At 39.3% G+C, this 27,109-nt stretch overlaps 2 protein-coding genes across 4 annotated transcripts; one reads left to right on the top strand and one right to left on the bottom strand.

The window, feature by feature from the left end:
- Window positions 1-11,026: 11,026 nt before the first annotated feature.
- On the bottom strand, window positions 11,027-25,635 carry LSM6 (LSM6 homolog, U6 small nuclear RNA and mRNA degradation associated). Of its 3 annotated transcripts, none has more exons than XM_015139279.3 (5): window positions 25,560-25,635; window positions 24,134-24,237; window positions 18,410-18,519; window positions 13,518-13,631; window positions 11,027-11,309 (listed from the first exon to the last, which is right to left on the bottom strand). In XM_015139279.3, exons 3-5 carry the CDS (start codon window positions 18,501-18,503, stop codon window positions 11,275-11,277), a joined length of 243 nt encoding a protein of 80 aa, XP_014994765.1. In that variant the 5' UTR covers window positions 18,504-18,519; window positions 24,134-24,237; window positions 25,560-25,635; the 3' UTR covers window positions 11,027-11,274.
- On the top strand, window positions 17,741-18,252 carry LOC703336 (guanine nucleotide-binding protein G(I)/G(S)/G(O) subunit gamma-5). The gene has a single exon (XM_001097745.5). The coding sequence runs from the start codon at window positions 17,794-17,796 to the stop codon at window positions 17,998-18,000; it is 207 nt and encodes a 68-aa protein (XP_001097745.1). The 5' UTR covers window positions 17,741-17,793; the 3' UTR covers window positions 18,001-18,252.
- Window positions 25,636-27,109: the final 1,474 nt, after the last annotated feature.

The following is a 27,109-nucleotide window of genomic DNA, read 5'->3' as shown; positions in this document are numbered from 1 at the left end:
CAGCATGTCTGGGAGTTTGGGCTTTCCTTTAAGTAATTATTTTAAATTTTAATTAACAAATAATAATTGTATATATATTTATAGGATACAATATGATGTTTTGATATGTTTACATTGTGATATGATTAAATCAAGCTAATTAACAAATACATCACCTAACACATCATTTTTTTGTGAAAACATTTAAAATATATTCTTTTAGTAATTTTGAAATATACATTATTATACATTCTGTGCAATAGATCACTAAAGCTTATCCCTCCCAATTGAAATTTTGTACCTTTTGATCAGCATCTCCCTATTACCCATCCACCCCTTTCCCCTGCCTCTGGTAACCACCATTCCATTCCTTACTTCTGAGTTGGACTTTTTTAGATTCCACTTATAAGTGAGATCACGCAGTATTTGTCTTCCTTTGCCTGGCTTGTTTTACTTAGCATAACGTCCTCCAGGATCACCCATGTTGTTACAAACGACGGAATTTCTTTCTCTTTTAAGGCTGAATAGTACTCCATTGTATATATATATGCCACATTTTCTTTATCCATTCATCCGTTGATGGACACTTAGGTTCCTCCCTTACTTGGCTATTGTGAATAATTCTGCAATGGACACAGGAGTGCAGAGATCTCTTCAGCATACTGATTTCAATTCCTTTTGATATGTACCCAGAAGGGGATTGCTGGATCATATGGGTAGTTCTATTTTTTGTTTTCTGAGAAACCTTGATACTGCTTTCCGTAATGGCTGTATTAATTTACATTCCCACCAACAGTGCACTAGGATTCCCTTTTCTCCGCACCCTCACCAACACATGTTATCTTTCAACTTTTCGATAATAGCCATTCTGGAAGGTGTGAGGTGATATATTATCGTGGTTTTAACTTGCATTGCCTGATAATTGCTGATGATGAGCATGTTTACTGTTGGCCACTTGTATGTCTTCTTTTGAGAAATGTCTCTTTAGGTCCTTTGTCCATTTTTAAATTGGGTTCTTTTTTTTTGCTATTAAGTTGTTTGAGTTCCTTATATATTTTGGATATTATCCCCTTACACTTACATGGTTTGTAAATATTTTCTCCCAATCTATGGATTGTCTCTTCACTCTATTGTTTGCTTTGCTGTGCAGAAGCTGTTTAGTTTGATGTAATCTCATTTATTTTTGCTTCTGTTGCCTATGCTTTTGGGGTCATATCCAAGAAATCTTTGCCCAGACCAATGTTATGGAGTATTTCCCTTATGTTTTCATCTAGTAGTTTTATAGTTTCAAGTCTAACTGATCAATGAACTTAGTAAAGTTGCAGGATACAAAATCAACACACAAAAATCAGTAGTATTTCTGGCTGGGCACAGTGGCTCATACCTGTAATCCACACATTTTGGGAGGCTAAGGCAGGTTAATTACTTAATTCCAGGAGTTTGATACCAGTGTGGGCAACATGACAAAAACCTGTCTCTACTAAAAATACAAAAAATTAACCAGGTATGGTGGTGCACACCTGTAGTCCCAGCTACTCAAGAGGCTGAGGTGAAAGAATCACCTGATCCTGGGAGGTTGAGACTGCAGTGAGCAGGGATCACATCACTGCACTCAAAGTCTGGGTGATGGGAGTGAGACCCTGTCTAAAAAAAAGAAAAAAAAAATCAGTAACATTTATTTACACTAATAACGAATTAGAAAGAAATGAAGAAACCAATTTCATTTACAATAGCATATTAAAAAAAAAAAAAACCACTTAGGAGTAAATTTCACCAGGGAGGTGAAAGATTTATATACTGAAAACTATAAAATATTGATGATAGAAATAGTAGATGACACAAACGAATGGAAAGGTATCCCATGTTCGTGAATTGAAAGAATATTGTTAAAATGTCCATACTATGCAAAACAATTTACAGATTCAATGCAATTCTTCTCAAAATTCCAATATCACTTTTCAAGGAAATAGAAAAAACAATCCTAAAATGTGTATGGAACCACAAAAGACCCCAAATAGCTAAGCAATACTGAACAAAAACAAGCTGGAGGCATCACATTGCCTGACTTCAAAATCTATTACAAAGTTATAATAATCAAAGCAGCATGGTATTAGCATGAAAACAGACATACTGACCAATGGAACCAGACAGAGATTCCAGAAAGAAGCCCACACATCTAAGATTGATTTTAGAAAAAGGTACCAAGAACACACAATGGAGAGAGAACTGTTTCTTCAACAAATGGTGCTAGGAAACTGGATATCCACATGCAAAATAATGAAAATGGACGCTTATCTTGCAACATATATAAAAATCAACTCAAAAATGGGTTTGGGCTTCTTGGCATATTCAGGTGCAAGTGGTTTAAAGTCTCTGGACCCAGACGGCTGGGTTTAAATCTCACCTCTGCCAGTAACTAACTTGGTGATATTGAGCAAGTTTCTTCCTTTCTGTGTGCTTCAGTTTCCTCATTTACAAATGGTGTAATATCAATTTCATAGGGTTGTTCTGAAGATTAAATTACTTGTAAAGAGCTTAGAACAACGGCCAGCACCAAGTAAGACTTGAATATGTGTTAGCTCTCTGAAGGCTCTCTTTTTCTTTCTCTTTAGAGTTTGTATTCAAAAAGAGACTTTACAAATTTTCTTAAACTTTGGAGTGTCTTCCCACAAGATGATTTTTTTTTGTTCTTAACTGAACGTTTTATAACTGCTTTCACAAAGGCTGGGATATGTGTCTGACTATACTTAAGATTTATTTCACTCCCTGGCCTACTCGCCAAGCTGACAGCCACCTTTTCTCCCAAATTCCCATCAATTCTCCATTCAGTGAGTGTTCTCTCCTTATGAGTCCAGTACCAGCCATTCCTGTTGTTTCTTCTGATTTCTAAGCAGTGAAACTGTCAGCCCAGCAAACCAAAAATGCATCAGATGGTCAGCCTGCAGCAGAATGAACTTCCAGCAGATGGTAGAAAATTAAGGACCTTATTACTGCACTGCAACTTTCCTCTTTGCCAGTGTTTTCAAATTTTCAAACAATAATAATGAGCCTGATGCTGAGGATGAGAGCAGTTCTATCTGGAAGCCAAAATGCTTACCGAAAACCTAGGTAAATTATCTAAAGACACCAGGATTGTGTTTCTATGTAATTATTTGTCAGCAGGAAAACAGCAAATGAACACCAATATCTCAGGCACCTCCAGGCACTGGAAATAAAAAGCCAAGTGAAACACAGCTCTGCCCTCAAGGAGCTTCCGATATACAATGGCACTGAAACTGATCTGGTCTCACTGTTGTGAAAGCCTGATAGGAAACTCTTTTCTTCAGGTTTTGTCAAGTTCCTAAAGTACCTAGGTCAGTGGCATTCACACACCAACTACTCCCAAGGTCACCAACTATGTCAGGAGTACAGGTTCCACTGAGATACAACAGGGACTCCAGCACAGCCCCTTCCCCTCCACACAGAAAGCTTGAGGAAGGGTCAGCTTGGTAAAATAATAAATAAATTGACATGAAATTCAGAATAAGGGCAAATAGGAGAGAAATAATGCCTAGATAATTTAGGCAAGGTGGGGGTAGGGGATTCAAACTACAGAGTTTAAAAGCTGGCTTCTCCCATAAAGCAGAAGGAGAAAGAGGGAGAAGGAAGATAATCTTAATTTGGCGTAAATTTCACTTCATTAAAGGGAAATGAATGACAGCAGCAAAATTAATCATGTTAAAAGTCTGCACTGGTTTTTAATTAAAAAGAATGGTTTTTAAATTATCTGCCTAGATGGGCATGGTGGTGTGCTCCTGTAGTCTCAGCTACTCAGGAGGCCGAGGTGGGAGGATCACTTGAGGCCAGGAGGTTGAGGCTGCAGTGAGCTATGACCACATCACTGCACTCCAGCCTGGGTGACAGAGCAAGACTCTGTCTGCTCCCCATCTCCCAGCCAAAAAAACTGTCTACCTGATGATCATTCAACCTGGTTTTACTTTCAGTTAAAATAAATTCATTTCTCTGAACAGGGTATACAGGTTCACTCAGGAAAACAGTTCTAATCATGGAAAACAGTATCTATTATGTATTCTCTATTTTCTCTCAACTGCTCACCCATCTATTTTAATTTTTTTACAATAGATGTTCCCCTTTTTTCTGGAAATGCAAACACAATACGGCGTTTTGATCAAGGTTTGCTGTATCTCTTTGACATCCTGCATTTTTCCCTCACAGTACTTAAAGTGATCAGTTTCAATGAAAAGTTAAAAAAAGTTTTAACGTTTTATAATACACTGAAAAATGATAAGGAAAATAGGAAAAGAGAAATTGTGAGTAAACCTGTCACAAAAAATGTATTTAAAACAAAATGCACAACCTAACATGGTTGAATTTAAAATGAGTGCATGGTGATTTTAAGCAATGTGTGCCCAAGGTTGGGGGTAGAGTAGTTTTGGAGTATTGGCTGTGCTCAAGGAATGGGGCCTGGCAAAGTCCTAAGTACACAAAATGAGAATGAAGGATACAGAGAAGGGGGCCAAGTGACATGGCAAATCTCACGTGAGAAAAGACATTAAATTACTTCAGTCTTGGGGCCAGGCCTGGTGGCTCACGCCTATAATCCCAGCACTTTGGGAGGCCGAGGCAGGTGGGTCACTTGATGTCAAGAGTTCAAGACCAACCTGGCCAACATGGTGAAACTCCCGTCCCTATTAAAAATACGAAAAGTAACTCCAGCTACTGGGGAGTTTGAGGCAGTAGAATTTGCTTGAACCCAGGAGGAGGAGGTTGCAGTGAGCTGAGATCAAGCCACTGCACTTAAGCCTGGGCAACAGAGTGAGACTCTGTCTCAAAAATAAAAAATAAAAATAAATTACTTCAGTCTTCATTCAACATCTGAGCAAATGAGTCGCTGACAAAAGAACCATAGATTCAGTCAGTGTTGGCCAGGGAGGGAAAGTCGATTCAGATGCACACACAGCCTGTCTCCACTTCTCTCCTACAGACCTACTGGGTCCGATGATGCACAGCTTCCAACACAAAGGCCCAGCAAAGGGCTGCTGGGAAACAGCCTGTTGAGTAGTAATTAGGATTAGAGAGACTCCAGGGAAGAAAAAACAAATTCTAAGAGACAGTCATCTCAAAAATTGCTCGTCTCTGAAAACAGTGCCTGCAGACGCAAGCCAAGGAGCAGTTTTCTACCTCTGCCCGGTGTGTAAAGGACTGTTGGCCAACTATTGATCTTTCCCGTCACACTCAAGCTGGATAACAAATCACTGTCAGCAACATCATCTTTGAATGTAGAGGACAGCAGTCTGTGTGCACATCTTGGGACCTTCCTCATTCGACTACTGGTAGGATGAAATCAGAAGATTGATTTATTGATTAAATGCATGCTAGAAGAAGAAATTGATGGAGCCCACGCCTATGCACTTGATCAAATAGCACAGGGAACTGTTACTGTAGTTGCAGCAACTCCTCAAGTGACCCTGGGCAAGTCACTTAACCTCTTCGCTTCAGGTTTCCTCATGTGGAAAAGGGGACTACCTTGTTCAGTGACCACGAGGGGAGAATGTGAGGATTAGCTTAGTTGGCTAATGAAACCAAGGTGGAGGTCTGATCCTCATAAGGCTCCTCTACTGCACTCCCAGCATGGAGAAATCATCTCAGAAATCTTTCTACCTATGCCAGTGCCAGGGGGACAAGGAACAGGGTGTGAAGCAGGGTCTGCCAAGAATATCACAATTAGGAGAAGGACAAAAACAAACTGGAGATCAGGTCCTGTTGATGGGACATCTTTAAACAAGACAGGAGCACATTCACTGTCTCAGGAGAAAGATACTTGTAAAGGGTTTTGAATATACTGAAAAGGGAGAGCCATAAAAATCCACCGTATCAAGTGGTAAGGTAAAGTTTTAGCTATAACATGCCCTGTGCCTTTGAGACACGTTTTACATAAGGCAAGTTCTGAGGTATACTAAAGACTCCATGATCATCTCTCCTCACAGTATGTGGATGGAACACATTTGGTTGGCTTGAGATAAAATTACCTGGTCTAGAGAAAGATTGTTACCTTCTGCTTTTTCTTTTAAATATAGGAATATATTAAATAGAAAATTGTAAGTTAAACTGCAGCAACAAAACCAAACCAAAACAATCTATTCAGACTCAGCTTCTGAAACCATGAAGAAACCAGTTACTATTTTCTCTGGAATCTAATTATAAATAGATTAAGACACCAGGAGCACAGGTCCCTCAACCCAAGTCTTAACAGAGAAAGAATTCTTTTTTCAATACAGTAAAAATCACATCAAGGCTTTATACTTCTGAATGCTTTACTAATGATTAAGAAAATGTATAATGCGAAGGATATGGTTAACATACCGTGATAGTTAACTTCGTTTATCAACTTGGCTAGGCCATGGTACCCAGATATTTGGTCAAACACTACTCTAGATGTTGCTATGAAGCTATTTTTAAAAGAAGAGATTAAAATTTAAATAAGTAGACCTATTTAAAGAAAATAAAACAGACTACCCCCCATAATGTGGGTGGGCCTAGTCCAATCAGTTGAAAGCATTAATAGGAAAACACTGACTTCCTTGGAGGAAGAGGGAATTCTTCCAGCAGCTAGCCTTCAGACTTGAATAGCAATTGTTCCCTGGGTCTCCAGGCTGCCAGCCTACCCTGCAGATTTTGGGCTTGCCTCCACAATTGTGGGAGCCAAGTCCTTAAAATAAATCTCTCTATGCATCCTATTGGTTCTATTTCTCTGGAGGAACCATGACTAGTACACATAATGTGGTAGGTTATTACCACTGTTCACCAGTATTTCTGGTTGTCTCTCCCGGGTCCATGAAAGGATTATACTTTTCTGAAAACTTAAAGTAAGCCCTGACCGTGTAACTTGCTTTGCCTAATAATGGGGCAGATATGACACTAGCTCTAAGCAAAAGGTTTTAGGAGCCAGGGAGTGATTCTTTATGCTCTTCTCCTGCCGCAGCAGATGCTGAGTCCTCAGGTCGAGGTGGTGGAAACATAAGGTGCTGCCTCCCTCAGCCTGGACCCCCAGGTGACCGCAATCAGCGGAATCCCACCTATGGGCCCCTGTGCACATGGAGCAAGAGTAAGATCATTAGTTGTTTCAAACCACTGAGATTTGGGGTTCGTGACTAACACACTACTGTGGGCGGGGTACAAGGAGCCCTGTATCCCAGCAACATCCACTCAACCGTACATATTACACATTTTTAATTTTTTCATTTTTCCAAGTTCAATAAAACGTCTATTTGACATAAACACTGAATAGTGACTTGAAATACCGTATGCACATGATGGTAATAAAATTGTCTCTAAGATTCTTACGCGAACTTTTCATAAACTGACCTCTCCTTTAATCCAAATTATTGGTATAAAATATTGCCAAACGCACCAGCATCCATTCCATTATACAACTTGGAACAAATGAAGCCCATGTGAATTTGAACATTTGTGTAACCTAGGCATTGAAAACTAGTCTATCCCAAGTGCTTCAGTGTTTTATATTTCATGAAGTTCTTAGAATATGCCTCTGCCTTTCTAGCTGCTATAACTCCCAAATTACTATGAAGAAAATCCTTTAATGCTGCAGGTGAATCAAAATGGATCTTCAAATAGGAAAAAAAAAAAAAAAATCCAACATGATTGTTCAGCTAAACCACACAAATGCTGCCTTTTGCTAGGGGAAGGAAAAAAAAAACCAAAGATCGGAGGCTGAACTACCTGGGTCTGTGGGTAAATAAGGCATAGTTACGTTCAGATTTCAAAATTACCCAGTCCTGAATTTCAAGATACGAACAGACAGTTGAGATGATCAAATCCATCTAAAATGTTCAGATTTTTAAAAGAATTCTGACTATTTTGGCCCAATTTTTTAAAAAAAGGATGGAGAGTACCATTTTCCCCCATAAATACCCAAACCTACAAACTCAGTATGGAAGGTGTGAACGACGTCATTATTTCCTTTTTTATCTACCCCCCATAAGGGATAGCACAGTGCCTGTCTACAGCTGTCATCCAATAAATGCTAAATTGGTTTCTGTCGCCACATTCTCAAATCCCCACTCCCTGGCCACCTCCCACATCTTTTAAAGGAAGGACATAACAGGTATGAGAGAGGGCTTTCTCCACGGTCCTGTCATACATGGCACGTACCACTCTCATCGTCCACTCTTGCATTCTCACCCCCACTCTTGGCTAATTGGACTTCAACAGTGAGTCTAAGTTAGTCGGTCAACAACAGAGACACAGCTGTACTGCTGGGTACTGGTAGTACAACAGACAGCAGCGTTTGGAATTAAGGGAGTTGCTGGATATTCAGACCCCAGAGGTCAGGACTAACCCTGCCACTCTTAGGTGGTGTCTACCTCCACAATGGTCACGGGCAAGCTTAGGAAAGACAGACAGGGGCACGCCACTGAGCACACGGCCTCCTGAAACCAGGTCGGTGGGGAGAAAAACTGCAGTTTGTTTTCCTTTCACCAACAATTTCTTTTTGTGGAGAAAAAAAATACTAGTTAATGCAGTTGGGCTGTGGGGAACAGCAAGGCCACAGCATGGGCTGGGATTTACCTCTGAATATAAGCTAGCCAGTACTCTGGAGGATCATCTGCTCAGAGGACAAAGGTCAGTGCAATCATGGGCGTGTCTGCCTGCAGTAAGGGAACAATCTGGATCTTTGGCCTGGAATGCTGTACTGAGGTCACCCAAGAGTCAGTGATTATCAAAGACAATTTTACCCCCTAGAGGTTGCTTCCACTCTTACAGATTATTATAGCCTCCAGGGTGATAAGCCTTACACAACAAGTCCAATGCTGCTGCACTTTTAGACCTTAAGGAAATCCCGTAAGCATTTGTTACTATTATTAATTAAGCATAATTAAGCACTCCTAGCATGCATTCCATATTGCCTTGAGCAGAAAGCTTCAGATGTAAACCATCTTTCAATAACATTCCCTTCCTGAATGCTGAGATGAGAACATGAAAATCATACCACATGTCTGCCATCTGTATTTGTACTTGTCAACAGCTCTGTTTTGGGATAAACAGCTTTGAAATAAGAATCAATTCAACTTGTTGGAAGATTAGCCAAGGAATAGCTCAAAGACCAAAACAGAACGTGAAGTCAGATAGTCTGAAAAATCAAGCACAATTTTGTTTCTCACTCAACATTCTGTTTTGTCACAGCCCAAGAGAAAGAGTGTGGCAGCCAGGGTTTGGGGGCACAGAGACAGGGAAAATGTTATATCCTCAAGTAAAAATTCTTCAACCTGGAACAAATGTCTTCGCTACAATGTAACTAGAAATCATTCACTGACCTCTAGGAGACTACAGTTAAGAACAAAGCAATTTTAGCATTTACACTGTGTTTCATGGTTCTACTATGTGAAGGTATACACAAGGGACGACTTGCACGGGTCCAAGTGCATAATACACTCCTTTATTACCATAAAAATGGCAGCATTTCCCAAAGTCCATCTTGATTAAAAGTAGTTCCATGGTTGAAAACAGTACTCCATTGTAGAGCTATTAAACTAGAGAGATGGCAAGGGGAAAATAAAGACTCATATACCAAAGGGGAGGTCAGGGAAGAAGTTAGAAAAAATAGGATGCTACAGATTGGTGGGAGACTACAATGGAATTGCTTTTAGAGGTGGCTGATGTAAGTGAATGAAGGGACATGATAACCTGGCAGCCCCACATATTCTACAAAACAAATGAGAACATGTATGCTCCACTTGGAGGGCCATCCATTTTCTCCTCAAAAGAACTCATTTATAAAAGAGCAAATTGGTGATTTGTACTTACAGACTGGACCCTTTCCAAGCCCCTGTCAAGAAGTGATAAATTATTGAAGCATAGCATAAAGTGTTTTATTTTCAGTGTGCACACGGTAAAACCCTGTGAAATCTTTCTGTTCACCTTTCCCAAGTTATTAATTAAAAAATAATTGTTTCAAATTACTCTCTGATCTTTAAAATAAACCAAGACAAAACACTACACACACCTCTCCAGAATCAGCACTGCCACTTCCCTCCCTCCTTCTCGATCCTGCCCCCATATCCTTCAACCAGGCAGTTGTTTCAAATCACACCACCAGCTCCTGAAACAGGAATGCTATTTAGATTGGAGAGGGAGGGAAGGGGAAGTCCAATACAACATTCACACCATTGTCTGGTATTCATTCAACCACAGTGCCCAGATATATTTGTTTTTCCTAGAGACAGCGTAAAACTGTGGAGAATAAAGCAGGGTTGTGGAAAGCTCATTAATAAATTGTGAAAACCGTCTCAGCAAGAGTCATACAACCAGAGGAGCTGCCTTGTGCCAAGCAACATAAAGCCTGGTGCTCTGCTCCTGGTCAATGTCACATGCAAACACAGCTGATTTTTGAGAAAGGCCTCCCTACAGCCACTTGCTAAGCAAGTTAGGAAAAATTCTTTCCCAATCTCAGCTCGGCAATTAGAACCTGAATTATATTTACAAACTCTAGGCTTTGCTTTAATCTGACTGTGAGAGATGTACAGGAATGGCCCCTCCCCTACTGTGTTCATAAACTGAGAGAGTAACGTTGATGCCAATGCTCCTGAAAGGGAGCAGGGAAACCTAAAAAGTCTAACTGCATAGGAAATGCAGGGGGGCTGCTGACAGGAGGGCCTTCTCCTCCCTCTTGCTCATCTTTAGGATTTCTCCAGCACCTCAATTCAAATTCCCACTCCTTATGTGCAAGTGGCACTCTTAGCTCTCCAATTCTGTTTTCTATTTAGGTGACTCAATCAGTGGCTGAACTTCTGATCTTGTGGCCCCTTTTCGCAGCTTCAGACTGAAACTGGATGCCTTTTAGAACATATTCACCCAAGGATTTTGTATAACAGAAAAGGATGCAATAAAAGAGGATACCTCTAAAATGTTTTAATTATATGCCCATACATTATATAAAATATTTGCATCACTTTAGCTGGATATGAAAAGCAAGTCAAATGAAATGACGCTCCTCGAAACTTAAGTTAAAGAATCTTGTAGGAAGAGATAGATTTTGTCTTTTTTTAATTCTTTTAGCATTCTGTACACTGACAACGAGGTATAATGACTGAAACTTAAATGTGACAGAACATTTCACAATTAAATCCACAATTGTGTACATTTGTCTTACATGTCAGTGAAAAATCACCAACTATTATAAAAACAGGACAAATTGTATCACAAAAGAAGGAAAAATTAGAAAAAATTCATAAAAAAATATATCCAACTATGAAAAGCGTTGCTCTTTTGGTGTCTTCACATCCGTCTCTTCTGTGTACTGATGTACAACACTGAAAAGAAAAAAATACATAAATTGAAATAATAAAAAAAAACCCTGCTTGTAAGTATACATAGTAGCATGTTTAAAAGCCAACAGGTTTTGGTCTGATACATCTGACATTTAAAATGAATTCTCATATCATTCAATTAACTCTAGAAGTACTATGACACTAGTTTTATGAATCTACATCCGGGTTTGATGTCTATCCTAATCTCATCCATGTGTCTCATTTACTCTGCAAAGTGTGACCAGGAAGATAAAATAAAATATATGTGAAAGTCCCTGGCATCTAAGAATGCTTTATAGTTAGTATAAGAATTATGCTTTTCAGGGCTGAGCACGGTAGTTCACGCCTGTAATCTCAGCGCTTTGGGAGGCTGAAGCAGGTGTATCACTTGAGCTCAGAAGTTCGAGACCAGCCTGGGCAACATGGTGAAATCCCGTCTCTACCAAAAATACAAAAAAATTAACTAGGCATGGTGGTATGCACCTGTAGTCCCAGCTACTTAGGAGGCTGAGGTGGGAAGATCTCTTGAGCTTGAGAGGCAGAGGCTGCAGTGAGTTGAGACTGCACCACTACACTCCAACCTGGGCAACAGGGCGAGACTTCATCTCAGGGGAAAAAAAAAAATGCTTTTCAGAAAGTAAATCAGTAAATCTAACCAGGTTAGATCTCAAATTAAGAATAAACAATGTATTTTCATCTATCTCTCCAATACAAACTCTAAACTTGGTGTTTACCTTCTAAATTGCAACACTTAGATAAATAAGAGCTGAGGAGTTTATTTTTTTTTAATGATACCAAAGTCCTTATTCTGAGTTCCTTTTAAAGTCTCATACTTTGATGTTACCCAATGTTCTGCTTAGCTGGTCCTCTCACGACTACCAGCCTGAACTCTTACGACGTGTGGTTCGTAGGAATGAAACAAAATGAAATGCTTGGGTCACTTTGGCTAAACTAGAGGTGGCTCTCCCTTCCACCCCGCATGCCTACTCGGCTTCTGAGAGGCCTGCTCAAAGTGAACAGTAAGGTGTCTTCATCAAAGAACATAGCACAGATCAATCTAAGTCAAGATCCTCTTTAAGAGCCCATGATGTGAACTAGGGAGTCTAAAGATGAGTGTCACGGATTACATCATGGGAAATGTGACATGAAGGGAAGCATCAGAATGCACAGTACAGCCACCCCCCAACCCTGGCCCCCCAAGTCCTAGGTGTAGTGTGCACATTAAAGGATCTACCCTATCAACACGCACAGAACCCAACCTGCTGGTGACTGCTGCTATTAGCTGTCTTGAGGCAAGGCAAGATCATAACATTTCTTAGGAAAAAGAGGAGGTCAAATAAGGATATGAAAAATAGGGTAATTCTATAAATAGAAAGGACTAGAAAGTCAGGAAATAATGTATGTAAAAATACGATATGAAGAAATATGGTACTGTAAGCACAGGGGACAGACTATTATAAAAGTCAGGAAGTTTAGTTTATATCAAAGAGATCCAACTATTTAGGGGGTTGAAGACATCCAGAATTAAAGAAATCAACAAAAAATCTGAACTCAAGAATCCCAGAGTTTCATTTGGGAGATGGAACCAAGAAGTAGGGTAATTCTCGTAATTCTGTTATTTTTCCCTCCCCACCAAAAATACAAATGTGACTTTATCATAATTTTCATTTTGAAACTAGGTACTTAAAAATAACTATAAAAATCATAGCAATTTATTAGTTGTTAAAAAACTGAGTAACTTTATTTTTTCTATTTTGCCATTTTTGCCAAATCAAAGGATGCAAATCTGCACAGAAAGCATCTGAATGTTTAATAGAGAAGGGACAAATAGGACAAACTGCCAAATTATGCAAATTAAAGACAGCAGGGAAATGGTACCCATTCTTACAGCTGCAACTTCCAGGCTACAAGAAGCAGGAATATGTGTTGGGGAGATAATAATACACTATATTCAAGAGAGCAGGGTTCCGGGTCAGGAGAACAATGCCCCCAGTTCCTCATCACTAAAGGAAGGGAAGGAGGGAATTTTAGTTTAAAAATTCCATGATGTATCTAAAAAAATAACTGGTCAAACTGACATATAAGCATTTTAAAATAATCAAGCCTAAAACTGGACTTTTAAATTATCTAGTAAACTCTTTGGTGATCTGGATTATAAACAGAAAGGCTTATTTTGAATGAATGCTGTACTGTAGGGTGAAGAAATGTTACCATTGTTTCCTCGGATAAATGCATCCCCATACTTATTCTTCAGTTGTCCATTTACATATTCTTCTGTCTGCTCCAGGGCTATATTCATGTAGCCATCCAAGCAAGCCAGGACCCCTGTAGACATATTTAGTCAAAAAGAAGAAATACAAGGCAAGTAGGAGTTGAAAATTACAGGGTATACCTTAGAGCAGACGATCTCTTTATTCATTAGCTCTTAGATACTTAATAAAAAAATTCATACCCTAAATGAAACTCAACAGCTTAAGCACAAAACAACTCTAGGCCAATCTGAATGAAGACTAGGAAGGCAGTCACGCACCCACTACTACCCAGTAAAACAACAAACTGTCACTTCCCTCACGGTATGTATGACCACATAGCAACTTTTAAAGCATTCAAAAAAGTAAGAGAATAAGACTAATCCAACAAAAATACCATTCTGTGAAAGCTAAGCACAAGGTGGGCAATTATGCATGAACAAATGATCCTTGGTTCCAGTGGCATTTCCTACTTCAGCCACTAAGTGAAATACGGGTCTGGCAGATTTATTTCATCCTTTTACAACATCTATTGCAGCAGATGAATGTACTCCAGGGTTAAAAGGAAGTCTCCACAATCTGTTAAAATAATAGAAGAGGAGACAGCAGGTGCTCCCGAAAGAACATCTTAAAGCTGTGACTCACAGTGAAGAGCAGCTTGAGAATATAGGGCAACATATTGCATTATAACACATCTTGTTCTGTTTTGTTACAGCTATAATATTTTCCAATCAAAACTAATAGAGAAAATGGCCAAAAACATTTGAGGGAGCTTTCAAGGAAACAGTTTGAGTGAATCTTTAATTGTGTTAAGATGGTATAAATTTTGTAAAATTTGACCTAATGATCTTTTTCAGAAGATGAAAATCTGCAAGCCTCTAACTCTGTCTCTAATTTAAAGTGGTATTTTCTAGAAAAAAAAAATTTAAGTAAAAACAAATACTAGATTCAATTAGTCGAGTCTATAAGTTTCTCATTTGATGTCTTAACTTCATTAATATGCTCCTCACTCTCTGCCTCTGCCCCCATTATCCTCTAAACAAAAAAGTTTCCTTTCAAAATTGTGTGTGTAATGACAGCATAAGACATTAATCTACCAGAATTCTGCTAAAGGCGGTAAACTCTCAAAGAACCAGAATGGACTGTGAATAATAAAATTATTTCCTAGCCAAAGAAAGCTTAAGCTATAACTTTAGCTCATTTCCTGCTGTATTATTTTACATATAAGCCACAATTATAAATGAGCAAGAAACTTCTGAGGCACAATATGCAAACCTGTTCGAAAACTAATGAAAAGAATTTCAAAATGAAATGTCCAGGCTGGGCACAGTGGCTCACGCCTGTAATCCCAGTACTTTGGGACACAGAGGCAGGCAGATCACTTGAGGTCAGGAGTTCAAGATCAGCCTGGCTAACATGGCGAAACCCCGTCTCTACTAAAAATACAAACATTAGTCGGGCGTGGTGGCGGGTGCCTGTAACACTAGCCACTCAGGAGGCTGAGGCAGAAGAATCATTTGAACTTGGGAGGCAGAGGCTGCAGTGAGCCAAGACTGAGCCACTGTACTCCAGCCTGGGTGACAGAGTGAGACTTGGTCTCAAAAAAAAAAAAGAAAAAAAAAAAGTTCACTTCTAATTAAAGTATCTGTTCTCACAGCAAAGGCAAAAAACAAAAAACAAACAAACAAAAAAAAACTGCCCAGGGGGTTAGAAATATAACCGTTTCCTTCTCCATGAGATAACCTACTATACATAACCAAAACAAGACATTTTCTTACACAGAAACTGCTACAGAGAGTTGGAGGTTTTTCTTGTATGTTGTGTTTTGTTTTGGGTTTTTTTTTTTTTTTTGGTGTTTTGTAAACCACAAAATAAGCACGTTCTTTTAGTAACGCTATCTAATAGTATAGAACATTTTGTTTTAATCGTATAAAGGTCACAAACAGACATTCATAAGAGGAAAAAAAATTATGGTTACTATCCATGTGAAAGACTGCTGAATCTCACTAGTAAACAAATAAAATATATGTAGAATGAGATATTACTTGTTGCCGATTAGATTGGAAAAGATGAAAAAAAGCTAATACAAGAGTTGGTGAGAACATGAAGGATAAACCCAGGTTCTCTAAAGCAGGGCCATGGAATACTCTCTGACTTGTAAATCCTAGCTCAGGGAATTGATTCTAAAGAGATGCTTGGTCAACTGTTCACAATATATGTCAAAGTAAAAGAGTTGTTTACAGTGGCAAAAAACTGGTCAACACCTAAATGTCCATTAACAGGAAACTGGTTAAAAGTAAAAACAAACTATGGTACAGCCACACAAGAGATTCCTATGCAGTCATTAAACCCTCTATATTGTCATAAAACTAAATGCATTGTTTCATGTTTAAAAAAAAAAATCAGGTTGCATGTACAGCTGATTCCATTTATGTCAAATTATGGTTATATAGAGGTCAAAACTGGTAAACTGTCTCTGGATGGTAGCATTGGGGAGACTTGGCTTTCTTCTATATACTTTTCTCTATTATTTCCTTTTACATTTCTAAAATTAAAACAAAACTAAAACATGTATTACCTTTATAAATAGAAAAATTTTCCCTAAAGACTACAGAGAAAAAAGGTCAGGCTGGTTCATCTCTTCAATAAAGTGGGTACTGAGAAGATATTGAACACAATGTCCTCACTTTAATCAATTGTCAGATTAAAATCCCTAGAAGTCTATTACTTCCTATGGGGCCATCAAAAGTTCACAGGTGAGAGGCAGTACAGGAGACCTTATAGTACCTCAGTATTCCATATGAATCCATTAGTTTTACTATAAAAATAAAATTAAGCTGGAGATATGTTATTAATGGCAACAAGCTAAGGGAGCACATAATCACCAGAGTGGTTTCTTAACCAGGCTTATGAGCTGAGCCTGAACTTGAGTCCTAGCTCCTCCTTTACTATGTGGGGATGGTCAACAGAGATTTCAAAGGAAAAAGCTCAAGAGATTACTATGATGATTAATTATTCAGAAAAGAGACCAAGAAAAGGCCACAAAACCCTGTGCTATGGTTTGAATGTGTGCCCTCCAAAATTCAGGTGTTTGGCAATAGGACAGTATTAAGAGGTGGGGGCCTTTAAGAGGCAAGCAGACCATGGGGACTTGCCCATTAACAGGATGAAGGCCTGCATTAAAAAAGGCTTCATGCAGTGTGCTGGTTTGCCCTCTGCCTTCTGCCACGTGAGGACTCAGCATTCCTCCTCTCCGGAGGATGTAGCCCTCACCAGACAACTGAACCTGCTGGCACCTTGATCTTGGATTTCCTAGCCACCAGAACTGTGAGAAAATAAACTTCTGTTTTTGAAAATTACCCAGTCTAGAGGCGGAGCTTGCAGTGAGCTGAGATCGCACCACTGCACTCCAGACTGGGCGACAGAGCGAGACTCTGTCTCAAAAAAAAAAAAGAAAGAAAGAAAATTACCCAGTCTAGTGTACAGTGCTCAAGTGATGGGTGCACCAAAATCTCAGAAACCACCACTAAAGAATGTATCTATAAAACAAAAAAACCCACCTGTACCCCAAAAACTACTGAAATAAATAAAAAAAAACCGCACAAAATAAAAATTACCCAGTCTGTGGTATTCTGTTAGAGCAACCCAAGAGACCAAGTCACTCAGATAATGAATTAGTTAGCTACGCCTGTGAAATATTTCAGGTAACTTAACATACCTTAGTTGTGGAAGATAAGAAATTCAGTAACTTTAAAAAATGGAATCTGAAACCATTCTTCCTATAAAGTTAATTTCAAAAGCACTGCAGCCTCTTAAAAATAATATTCTCTCCAAGAACAGAAAGGCATTTTTTTTTTGAGATAGTCTCACCCTGTCGCCCCACACATTATACGTTATATAAGTGGGACATTCAGGTTGTAAAATGATACTCAATAGCTACCTGCCAATCTTGAATACTCCTGCAAAAACAAATGCTGCTGCACCAAGATGTTCTTCAGTTGAGTTGTTCATACCTGAGTTTACTAGGAATACCTTGCTATTACCAGGGAACTTAGGCACGGATGATCTCAAAGCAGACAGGAGACAGAAGTCACACAAATCACACTGAAAGGCAGAAGCACATGCTATACTGTCAGAGTTGTCCTTCTTAAAGGAACGACCGGCTCAGTTGTCTGGCCCCGCCGACCCACGACCCACGACCCACCGACCCACGAATCAGCCCGGCCATCGTGTGCACCATGTCTGGCTCCTCCAGTGTCGCTGCTATGAAGAAAGTGGTTCAACAGCTCCAGCTGGAGGCCGGGCTCAACTGCGTAAAAGATTCCCAGGCAGCTGCAGACTTGAAACAATTCTGTCTGCAGAATGCTCAACATGACCCTTTGCTGACTGGAGCATCTTCAAGTACAAATCCCTTCCGACCCCAGAAAGTCTGTTCCTTTTTGTAGTAAAATGAATCTTTCAAAGGTTTCCCAAACCACTCCTTATGATCCAGTGAATATTCAAGAGAGCTACATTTGAAGCCTGTGCAAAAGCTTATCCCTGTAATACATGTGCCATAATATACAAACTTCTACTTTTGTCACTCCTTAACATCTACCTCTCTGAATTTTCATGAATTTCTATTTCACAAGGGTAACTGCTTTATATACACTGGCAGCAGCATACAATAAAACTTAGTATGAAAAAAATAAATAAAAGGAATGATATGAGAGGTAGAAAAAGAGATATGCATAAAAACTGCTGATGACCCGTACTTTTTTGGTCTATTGGGTATATTTAAGAGGTTAATAAAAATCAGTGAGTCACATTTACTTATTCAGTTACACCAGTGAGAATGAAACATGAAAATATTACCTCGATAATCCACTCCAGAATTTAATTTTACCACAACCGGTCGTCCGATGATTTGCTTTAAGAAGTCACTAGGGGTTTGCTTCCGAAGACTCATTTTAACAATCCTAAATCAAAATATGAAAAGGAATAATAAAAAGTAAAGACCAAAGCTGATTATTCAACAAAACCCTTACAGCCCTTAACATACGTACAGAAAATGAAGTATTAAAGGACCATGTGAGAAGACATGTATTACTCCACTGCTACTACATGACGGGTAACATGTTTTCAGTACTTACTATGAGCCAGATACTAAGCTGAACATTCTACATGCATTACCTTATTTAGTTCCCACAACACCATGGCATAGCCTCATTAGGGAAAGTCCTGTGTTTACAAAGCACCTGCTCTTAATCACTTATCATTACTGCCTGACACACAGTCAGTATACCCATTACAACCACTACCACCTCCATTCAGTGAATGGTTGGTTATTTTATGCGGAGCATTCTGCTAAGGTCTTTATAAACACTACCACATTTCATCTTTACAAGAACCCTGGGAAGAAGGTCTTAATACCCTCATTTTGCTGATGAAAGTAAAGGCACAGAAAGATTAAATAATTTGTTCCCAAATGTGACGGAACATTCAAGTTCAAATCAGCCCTATTTTAAAGTCCATATTATATAGAAAAGACACATTTATGAACAACTGATGCCTACATGGTATCTCTGAAAAGAATTATAATCTAATGGTAATTTTGAGTGTACTATATGCCAGCACTTTTCCAAGAACTTTGTATGTATTAATCCATTTAAATTGCTCTACCCTAAAAGGCAGGTATTGTTTTTATGCTCATTTTACACATGAAGAAAAAGACACAGAAAGATTAAACACTCTGCTCAAGGTCACACAGCTAGAAAGCGGACAGCCAGCCCATACTCTTAATCACAACCTTAAACAGCCTTCTGAAAGGCAATAACATAGCCAAAGATTTTTAATTATTCTATTATGACTATAACAGATATGTGCTCTAAATAACAAAGAAAAAGTCTTAAAACTCAAGAATAATGGGAGTCTAACATAGAAAAAGAGATAGCATTACACACCCAAATCAACAGTATCAGACATGCAAAGCTGCACATCACTCCTTTCAAAATGCATCTTTTCTTATATAACAGCTCTCTTTCAAAATATGTTGGCAAGTTAATAAGACTGAAGTTAAGCAAAAACTGAGTAAAAATATTTCAGAAATTAGTGTTTCTGTTTCAGTCAAATTCAGCATCACTATTATTCAGCAGCTATATAGCACTGAGACTTAAAAATTAGTATGGAAACACTATTTTAAGGATTCCCTTCAAGAACTCAAGCTGTTCTTTTGTTTTCAATGAAATTTTTTCATTAAACATTCTTCCATTATGCTTATTTCACTCTAAGTCCATCCAATCAATAATCTGAATTTGTGAGGAGAAGGATTATTTAGAGATGTTCTCATAGTGAATTCATACAGGATCAGCAGATGTAGTAAGCTGGAACTCCAGGTTACTGGGTTCAACAAATATGTATGTGTACACACTGTGCAAGGAAATTCAAAAACATGTCATACACAAAGGCTCTGTCCTTAAAGAACTTAAAATCTAGAAAAATTTAAACTTGTTTTAACAGTGTGAATAAACAAAAGCAATCGTAATTTAAGTAAAATAATTTTCTTTAGCCAAGAAAAGTCAACATCCTAAGTCAAATAAAATACAAATTTCAGAAATTATTTTTGAATTTTGGGTTATCATTTGGATAATCTACACTGCCCCCAAGGTTTGAAAGATGTTTTTAAAATGCGATCAAGTAATTATTTTGCTCAACAAATGTTAATTTAACTTTCCCATTTAATTTCCAGCTTATTTTTTTAGCTCCACAATCTCAACAGATAACTACAATTACAACTACTATTACAATTACAATAACAACTACTATTCAGGACAACCACTTTTCATTCAGGACTCAGATCACACAGCAATTTTATTTATACTGTTCTGAGTACAAAGTGAAAAATTACAAAGTAAATACTGTAACAGATTCATTACCTTTAATGAGTTTAGTGAAAATATACAAATCTTCCTATTCATCTATAAACCGCCTTATTTACGTTTTGAACACGTGCTGTTTTGAGGCTGAACACATCTAGAGAGAATATTAACTCCGAAGGCTTGATACTCAACTGATGAGTCAGGTTCATCTCCTATCACAGATACTAAATCCCAATATGCCACAGTTTCATCATGTATAAAACTGAGAGGAAAGTAGCCACTTTATGTTAAAAACCACTAAAATACATTGTAATGTGACTCTAGTTCACAGAGATATTAACTACTTTAATTATTACTAATTTCACCTACTCATAGAGTATTTACAATTTCAGATTAAAAACATTTGAAAAGCAAAAACTGGGAAGAGTTAATAACTGTCAGAAAAAAGAATGCAAATCTTGACTATCAGTTGCTTGACAGTACAGGTTATTTTAAAGGTATTATTAACTTTCCACACCTTTTAAAAAACACAGACATGTTCTTCTAAGCTCACCAAAGATAACACCTTGTCCATTACGCCTTATCTGTATTCCAATTAACATCAATCTCTTCCTGAAGGCAATCAACACTTCCAACTTTCGCGGAGCACCTGTCAAGTTCAGGTACACGGGGCTGGGAAATGTAACACAAAGACAAGGCCTTAAGCCCTCAGAGTTTACATTCTACAGAGGGCAAAAAACGTGTAAATAGAGAATTTTACAAAGGTGATGTATATTCTGATAGAATTATGCACAAAAGGGCAGAGAACACTCTCTTATCCCAGGTTTGGCAGATCAAAGAAGAATTTCTGGAAGCTAACACCTGAGCTGAGTTTGAAGGAAAAGGCATCACCCTCCAGCTGAAAGAGAAGTCAGAAAAGGCACAGGACATGTGCCTGGGTAGAAGGTAAAATCTACATTGGCAAGGAGGAGACGCCTCTGAGGCAGGGAGCTGTGCAACATTCACAGGAGCGCAGAGTTCAGGCTCTGGGTCAGTTTCCCAAACTTGAATCATTAGGATCAGCTGGAGATTCTACTCAGTAGTTCCGGGGTAGGAGCCAGGAATCTATTTGAACAAGCCTAGGAAATAACTGGCAAGGGGAAATACTGTTGCCAATGATAGGAAACAGGGATTTTTAAGCAGGAACTTGCTTGGATTCCACTCTCTACTTTCCATAGCAGAGTGGAGATGCCCATCTCACCTAGTTTTGGCATCACAGTTTGGCATTTGATTTTATTTGCTATAACCTGTCACTACGCCCTCTTTTGTATTCTTTATGTGGGTCTTTTCTCTCTCAAAATACTGTAAGCCACATGACAAGAGGGGCTCACAAGCTTCTCATCTCTTCTCTAGAATATCTACATTCTACTAAATCTCTTGGAAAAAAATACTTTTAAGGTTATTTGGAAAAGAGTATATGGGTTGCCTCAAACACATTTTATCCATCACTTTAGGAAAGCCGTATCTTTTACATTAGTCTTCATTAGGCTTCCTTGGTACTCCCTGTTACTTAATGACTTGCCCATAAATTCATTTTGTATGAATAAATTGGTCTTGACACCACAATTTTTCCCATCACTTGGCTCAAGTAATTTTAAGTTTTCATCTTTTAAATTGGATAAGGCAGAAGGAACAGTTCTGACAATTTCTGAAGCAAGAGATGAGTCTCTTGAACCATAAACACATAAGAGGAAAAAGACCTTTCTTCAGGGTCACCTTGGTAAAACTTCTCCTCTCAAAATTAAAGTCATAATCACTCTCTATACCTCCTCTCCCTCCCCTGACTCCTACTCAGGCTTGTTGTAAATGACCTATTTTCATAAATGGCTATTAAGTCAAAGGCAGTATATTTTCTGTCAGAAGCTACTGAGAGGTCTAGAATGAAAAAACATCTGCGAAGTGCCCTGCACGGAATTTTTTTCTTTTTGGTAAGAGAATGAAGAAAAAAAGAACTTTTATTAATCCAACTATGTGCCACCAGCGTTAGATTCATAAGCAATTTACAGAGAAACCGTGTGAGGTGGAAAGCAAAGCCAAGACTGACCCCAAACCCCAAGCGCTTTCACAGGTACAGCTGCCTTCTGAATATGTTAAGATTCTCTGGTTAAATCTTGGGGAATCGCAATAGAGGCAGCGAGAAATCCAGTCGGAGAGTAGCAGCACTGGGGAAAAAAATACCTAACATGACAAAGTGCTGTAAATTAGCCTCAAAGAAATACAACGGACAAACGCAAAGAAAACTATCTCATGTGATTTGGGTTATGCCACTGGGCAGAAGACATGAAAATCCTTATTACTTGGCAATGTTTACCTGTAAGTTTTTACCTACTCCTAGCATATTTACAGTTTAGGGTGAAAAAAATTTGAAAAGCAAAAACTTGCAAGGAAACATTACAATCCAAGTAACTGCAGCACTAGACTAACAGATCAGTGTCTGAGGAGGCGATCAGACACGGAGAAGAACAGCTCTCCAAGTCCTCCCTTCTGACACAGTGGAGTGCCTCGCTGTCTTGTGAAGGCTTCATACCAATCCCTCCTTCCTGAGCAGCAGGCGCTACTTCTCTCCCTCTCTCCCAAAGGCGAAGTGAGTCCACTCAGAGCACCTCTTTCCACTCTCGGTCATGGTCCTTATCAGGCTGCTTTGTAATTTTTCCATTTGCTGACAGGTCTCCCATGGTGAGTTTTAAGCTCCTTGGGGACAGGGGAAATATCCTACTCACTTGGTATCCCTGGTACCTAAGCACACTGCCCAAGTCTGTGGAAGAGACATTCAAGGCCAGTGCCAAGCAAAATCCCTGTCCAGCCCCCACCAACCCAAACTATGGATACAGTGACTAGTAGGATCATGCACGTACTTCAACAAATACTAACCAAGTAATCTCTATTAGGACCACCAAAGACGGAGAAAACAACCCTTTCTGTCATTCAAGAACCAGCTGTTTCCAAATCTAGAGATGCTTGTTAAAATGCAGATTCCTGAAGTCTACTCAGGTAAAAGCACTGTATTTTACATTTTATGAAGTTCTCCAGATAATTTATTTAAGCAAATGGTTCTCAACTAGGGGCAGTTTCCCCAACCCCACCCCACCCTGCTCAGGGACATTTGGAAGTATCTGGGGACACTGAACTGTCAAGACTGAGGAAGGTGGTGCTACTGCTATACTAGTGGGTAGAGACCAGGGATGTTGCTAAACATTTTACAACAGGACCGCCCTCCACAACAAAGGACTGTCCAGCCCAAAATGTCAATGGAAGCTGAGAATCTCCGCTATAAGCCCTAAAAAAAAAAACCACCAACAACATTGTTCTTTGGTTTTAAAGTGAGGAGTTTTAAAGAAATCTCCAAAGTACAGCAAATGATAACCAAAAGCTACATTCTAACCAAATGATGGAGTGTAGATTATAATTAATCAGGGATGTTTTATTCTAACATAAAGGGAACCTGAAAACAACTGTCAAAATCTTGAAGGGGTTGCCATTCTAAATAATGGATTTCTAGTCTTAGCCATGAAAATAATCACTTTCCAATTTCTCAGTGTTACAGGTCCCTCCGATCATTAATCTGTTAGTACACTTTTAAAAGGAGAGAATAATCCAGGTGATGTAAACAAATTTTTAAATTCTAATATCTACTATGCCACAGTTCAGTGAGAGACTGCCTGATGCAGCACAGGGTACTCACTTGGGAGGCAGGAAACCTGAGTTCTAATCCCAGCTCTGCTACTTAATTAGCTGTGTGACTTGGATAACTCATCATTTCACTTCTCATGGCCCCAGGTTCCTCATCTGCAAAATAAGGGAGTTATGCCAGATGACCACTTAAGTCTCTTCCTGCCCTAACATTCAGGTAGTAACGCATTAACTCCAGTGACACACACACACACACACACACACCCACAAACATAAGCCTCTCAAGATTTCTGTACAATATTCAAGCAAGTAAAATTGCCAAACACCTGAAAAACTTTTTTGGAAAACACTGCAGCAATGTGTACGAAGGCCTAAAAAAGGCCTTACAGATGAAAGCATCTAATCTGATAATTTCACTTCTGAGAATCTAGTCCAAGGAAATAATCTAAAAAATAGGGGGGAAAAGGTTTATCAAAGTATTATCTGGGGTGCTAAGAGATTCAAAAATTCAAAAACAATCTATAATATCCCACAATCGGGAAATGACTGAATAATTTATGGGACCTACATTGCGATCCACAATGAGGGACAGTCAATCAAAAGAAGATACAAAACTAGAATAATATTTAGGAAGAGTTTTTAAATGGAAGTGGTAAACTATACTGTTAAGTGATTAAACATGTACACTCCTAGCTCAAGTAGAAGCTAGCATACACAGGAGAAAAAGATTGTAGGTGAAAGGGTTGTGAATACTATTTCTTCACTAAAGTCTTCCATGTTTGCAATTTTCTACAATAGTCACATATTACTAAGAGCAGTGGGGTAGGGTAATCCGCTTCATCCTAATGCTACACATCTTAAAAACGCCTGCTATGCACGCGCGCGGACACGCGAACGCACAGAAAACCTCGGGCAATAGGACTTAAGACCATACAATTGGGTTCCTAGGCCTGACAACTCAGTAAGACAGGCGAGTCGAGTCCTTAATTCCTGTGGTCAGGCGCAGCCACCCCGATGTAGGGAAGGGTTAGCAATTCCCTGAAGCCCTGGAAGACTGGCGAAGCCTAGGCCTGGGTTCGGGATCCGCTTTCCCGCCGAATCCTGGGATTAGCCTCGGGGCTCCCTGGGGAACTTCAACAACCTCAACTGGTCTCGGACGCCAACTCGGTGGGAGCCGGGACGGTGCCGCTACTCTCTGCGCAGTCTAAGCACCTCGCTGAGGGCGGTCCCGGCGCCCACTATCAGACCTCTCCGGCCATTCCGTGAGCGGAGAGCTTGGACGCGGCATTTCGCGGAAAGCTGCCACTCAGCGGCCCCTTCCCGGAGCCCCAGCCCGTTCCCCTCAGGCCCTTTCCGGGGCTGCCTCGCCCGGCCTAGGGCCGCTGCAGCCGCCGCTCCACAGCGCGACTGAACACTGGGGCGTCGAACCCGGGGCTACGCCCGGCCCCGTCATCGGCCCGCGCAGCCGTGCGGCTCACCTCGCGGGCGGGATCCAGAACCCTCACTCCAGGCGCCCCACGAGTCCGGCCTCCGCGGATGATCGCAGCCAAAAGCGAAACCGCCGAGGCAGCGGCACTTTTCTGCCTCGGCCAATCACTGCTCTTCTCTGCTACGGCAGCCCGCTGGGGCCGAAAAGCCTGTCAGCGCCGAAGCGCGCAAATCCGAGAATCCTGTTTTGTCTAGTAGCAAAATTGGTGCACTGGAGTTCCTCTGACAGAAATCTGAATACAAAACAAATATAATATAAAACAAAAACAAAAATCCAGGAAACTAGAAGTGATCTTTTGTCCAGGATTTATTTGCAGAAGTGTAAAAAATAACTTGAAGTCATAGGAAACTGGAATTTACTGTTTAAGTAACGGCACTGTGTACCCAGAAACGTCCTTGAATAGTTTAAAGCAAATAAATAAATAAAACACCTCAAGTCTTTAAATCTACCTCTGGATATTTATTAAATGTGTGAAGACTTAAGCCATTTTAGCAAGAGACTGTTTCCATGGCAATGTTGATTAAAAAATAATTAAAATCACTCAAGTAACTCCGAATTATAATGACATTAATTGTGTTACATTAAAAACTTGTTCCAATTGGAAATGGTGTGCAGACATTATTTAAGTGCTACTATGGGAACTTGGTTTGGAATTTTGCATGAATTCTCAACACTCTTTCTATTAATGGGATTGGAAGGGGGAAAAAAGAGAACTGTTACCCCAAGACTTGATTCCTTTACTCTCATCAGCTGAAAACTTACTTTAATTTTATTTATGGTTTGTAACGCTACACACAAAGCAATAAGATCTTCCAACACAGATCCTTAACCCCATTAGGTGTTATAAAATCTAAGATGCAGAATTTTTTTCTGAGATAAAGAATTCCTCCCTTGTAACCTTCTTTTGGCTAAAGGCAGAAGAAATGAACTTTTGATTGATATCAGGGACAGAAAACAAGTGGATGTGATTTGGTAAAGAATAGAGACTTCCTTATATCCTTCTATAAAAGCTCAGTTTGGGTAAAGACCAAACAGTTACTGATTTATTGAGAGGACTGTATTTGAAGTTCTTGCAATATAAAATATAATATAAATAAAAATTTTAAGAAAAGTACTGTTTAAATCAAATAATTACTTGCAAAGTACAAACATAACAGGATAAAAAGGCCTGTTCCTAAAAACTTTCTTTGCAAGACATCAAATTGCACATTCCTTACTGGTTGTTTAAATTATTAAAAAAAAAATAAAATAAAATTTTGATTCAAACTTCTTTCCCTTTCCTACAGAGCCCTAATTGAGCTGTTAACACTAGCGTGGTGGGTAGGGAGCCATGAGGAGTTTTAAGGGCCTAGTTCATCTGCAGAGCAGCTGCAGCCTTCTCCAAGGGCAGTAGCTGGGTAAGGGCCCAGTTTGACACACGGGGTGGGCATCCTGAATTATTTCATGAGCTAACAAGTTTATAAAAACTGTAGCTGTTCCCAAAAGCCCCTCAGCAGCTTATAAATGACTTTTACTAACTCAGGCAATTTTCCATATTTC

This window comes from Macaca mulatta, chromosome 5 (assembly GCF_049350105.2).
Source record: "Macaca mulatta isolate MMU2019108-1 chromosome 5, T2T-MMU8v2.0, whole genome shotgun sequence".
Taxonomy (NCBI): domain Eukaryota; kingdom Metazoa; phylum Chordata; class Mammalia; order Primates; family Cercopithecidae; genus Macaca; species Macaca mulatta.
Note: the sequence above shows the minus strand (reverse complement) of the source record. Positions and strands in the feature narration are given on the sequence as shown.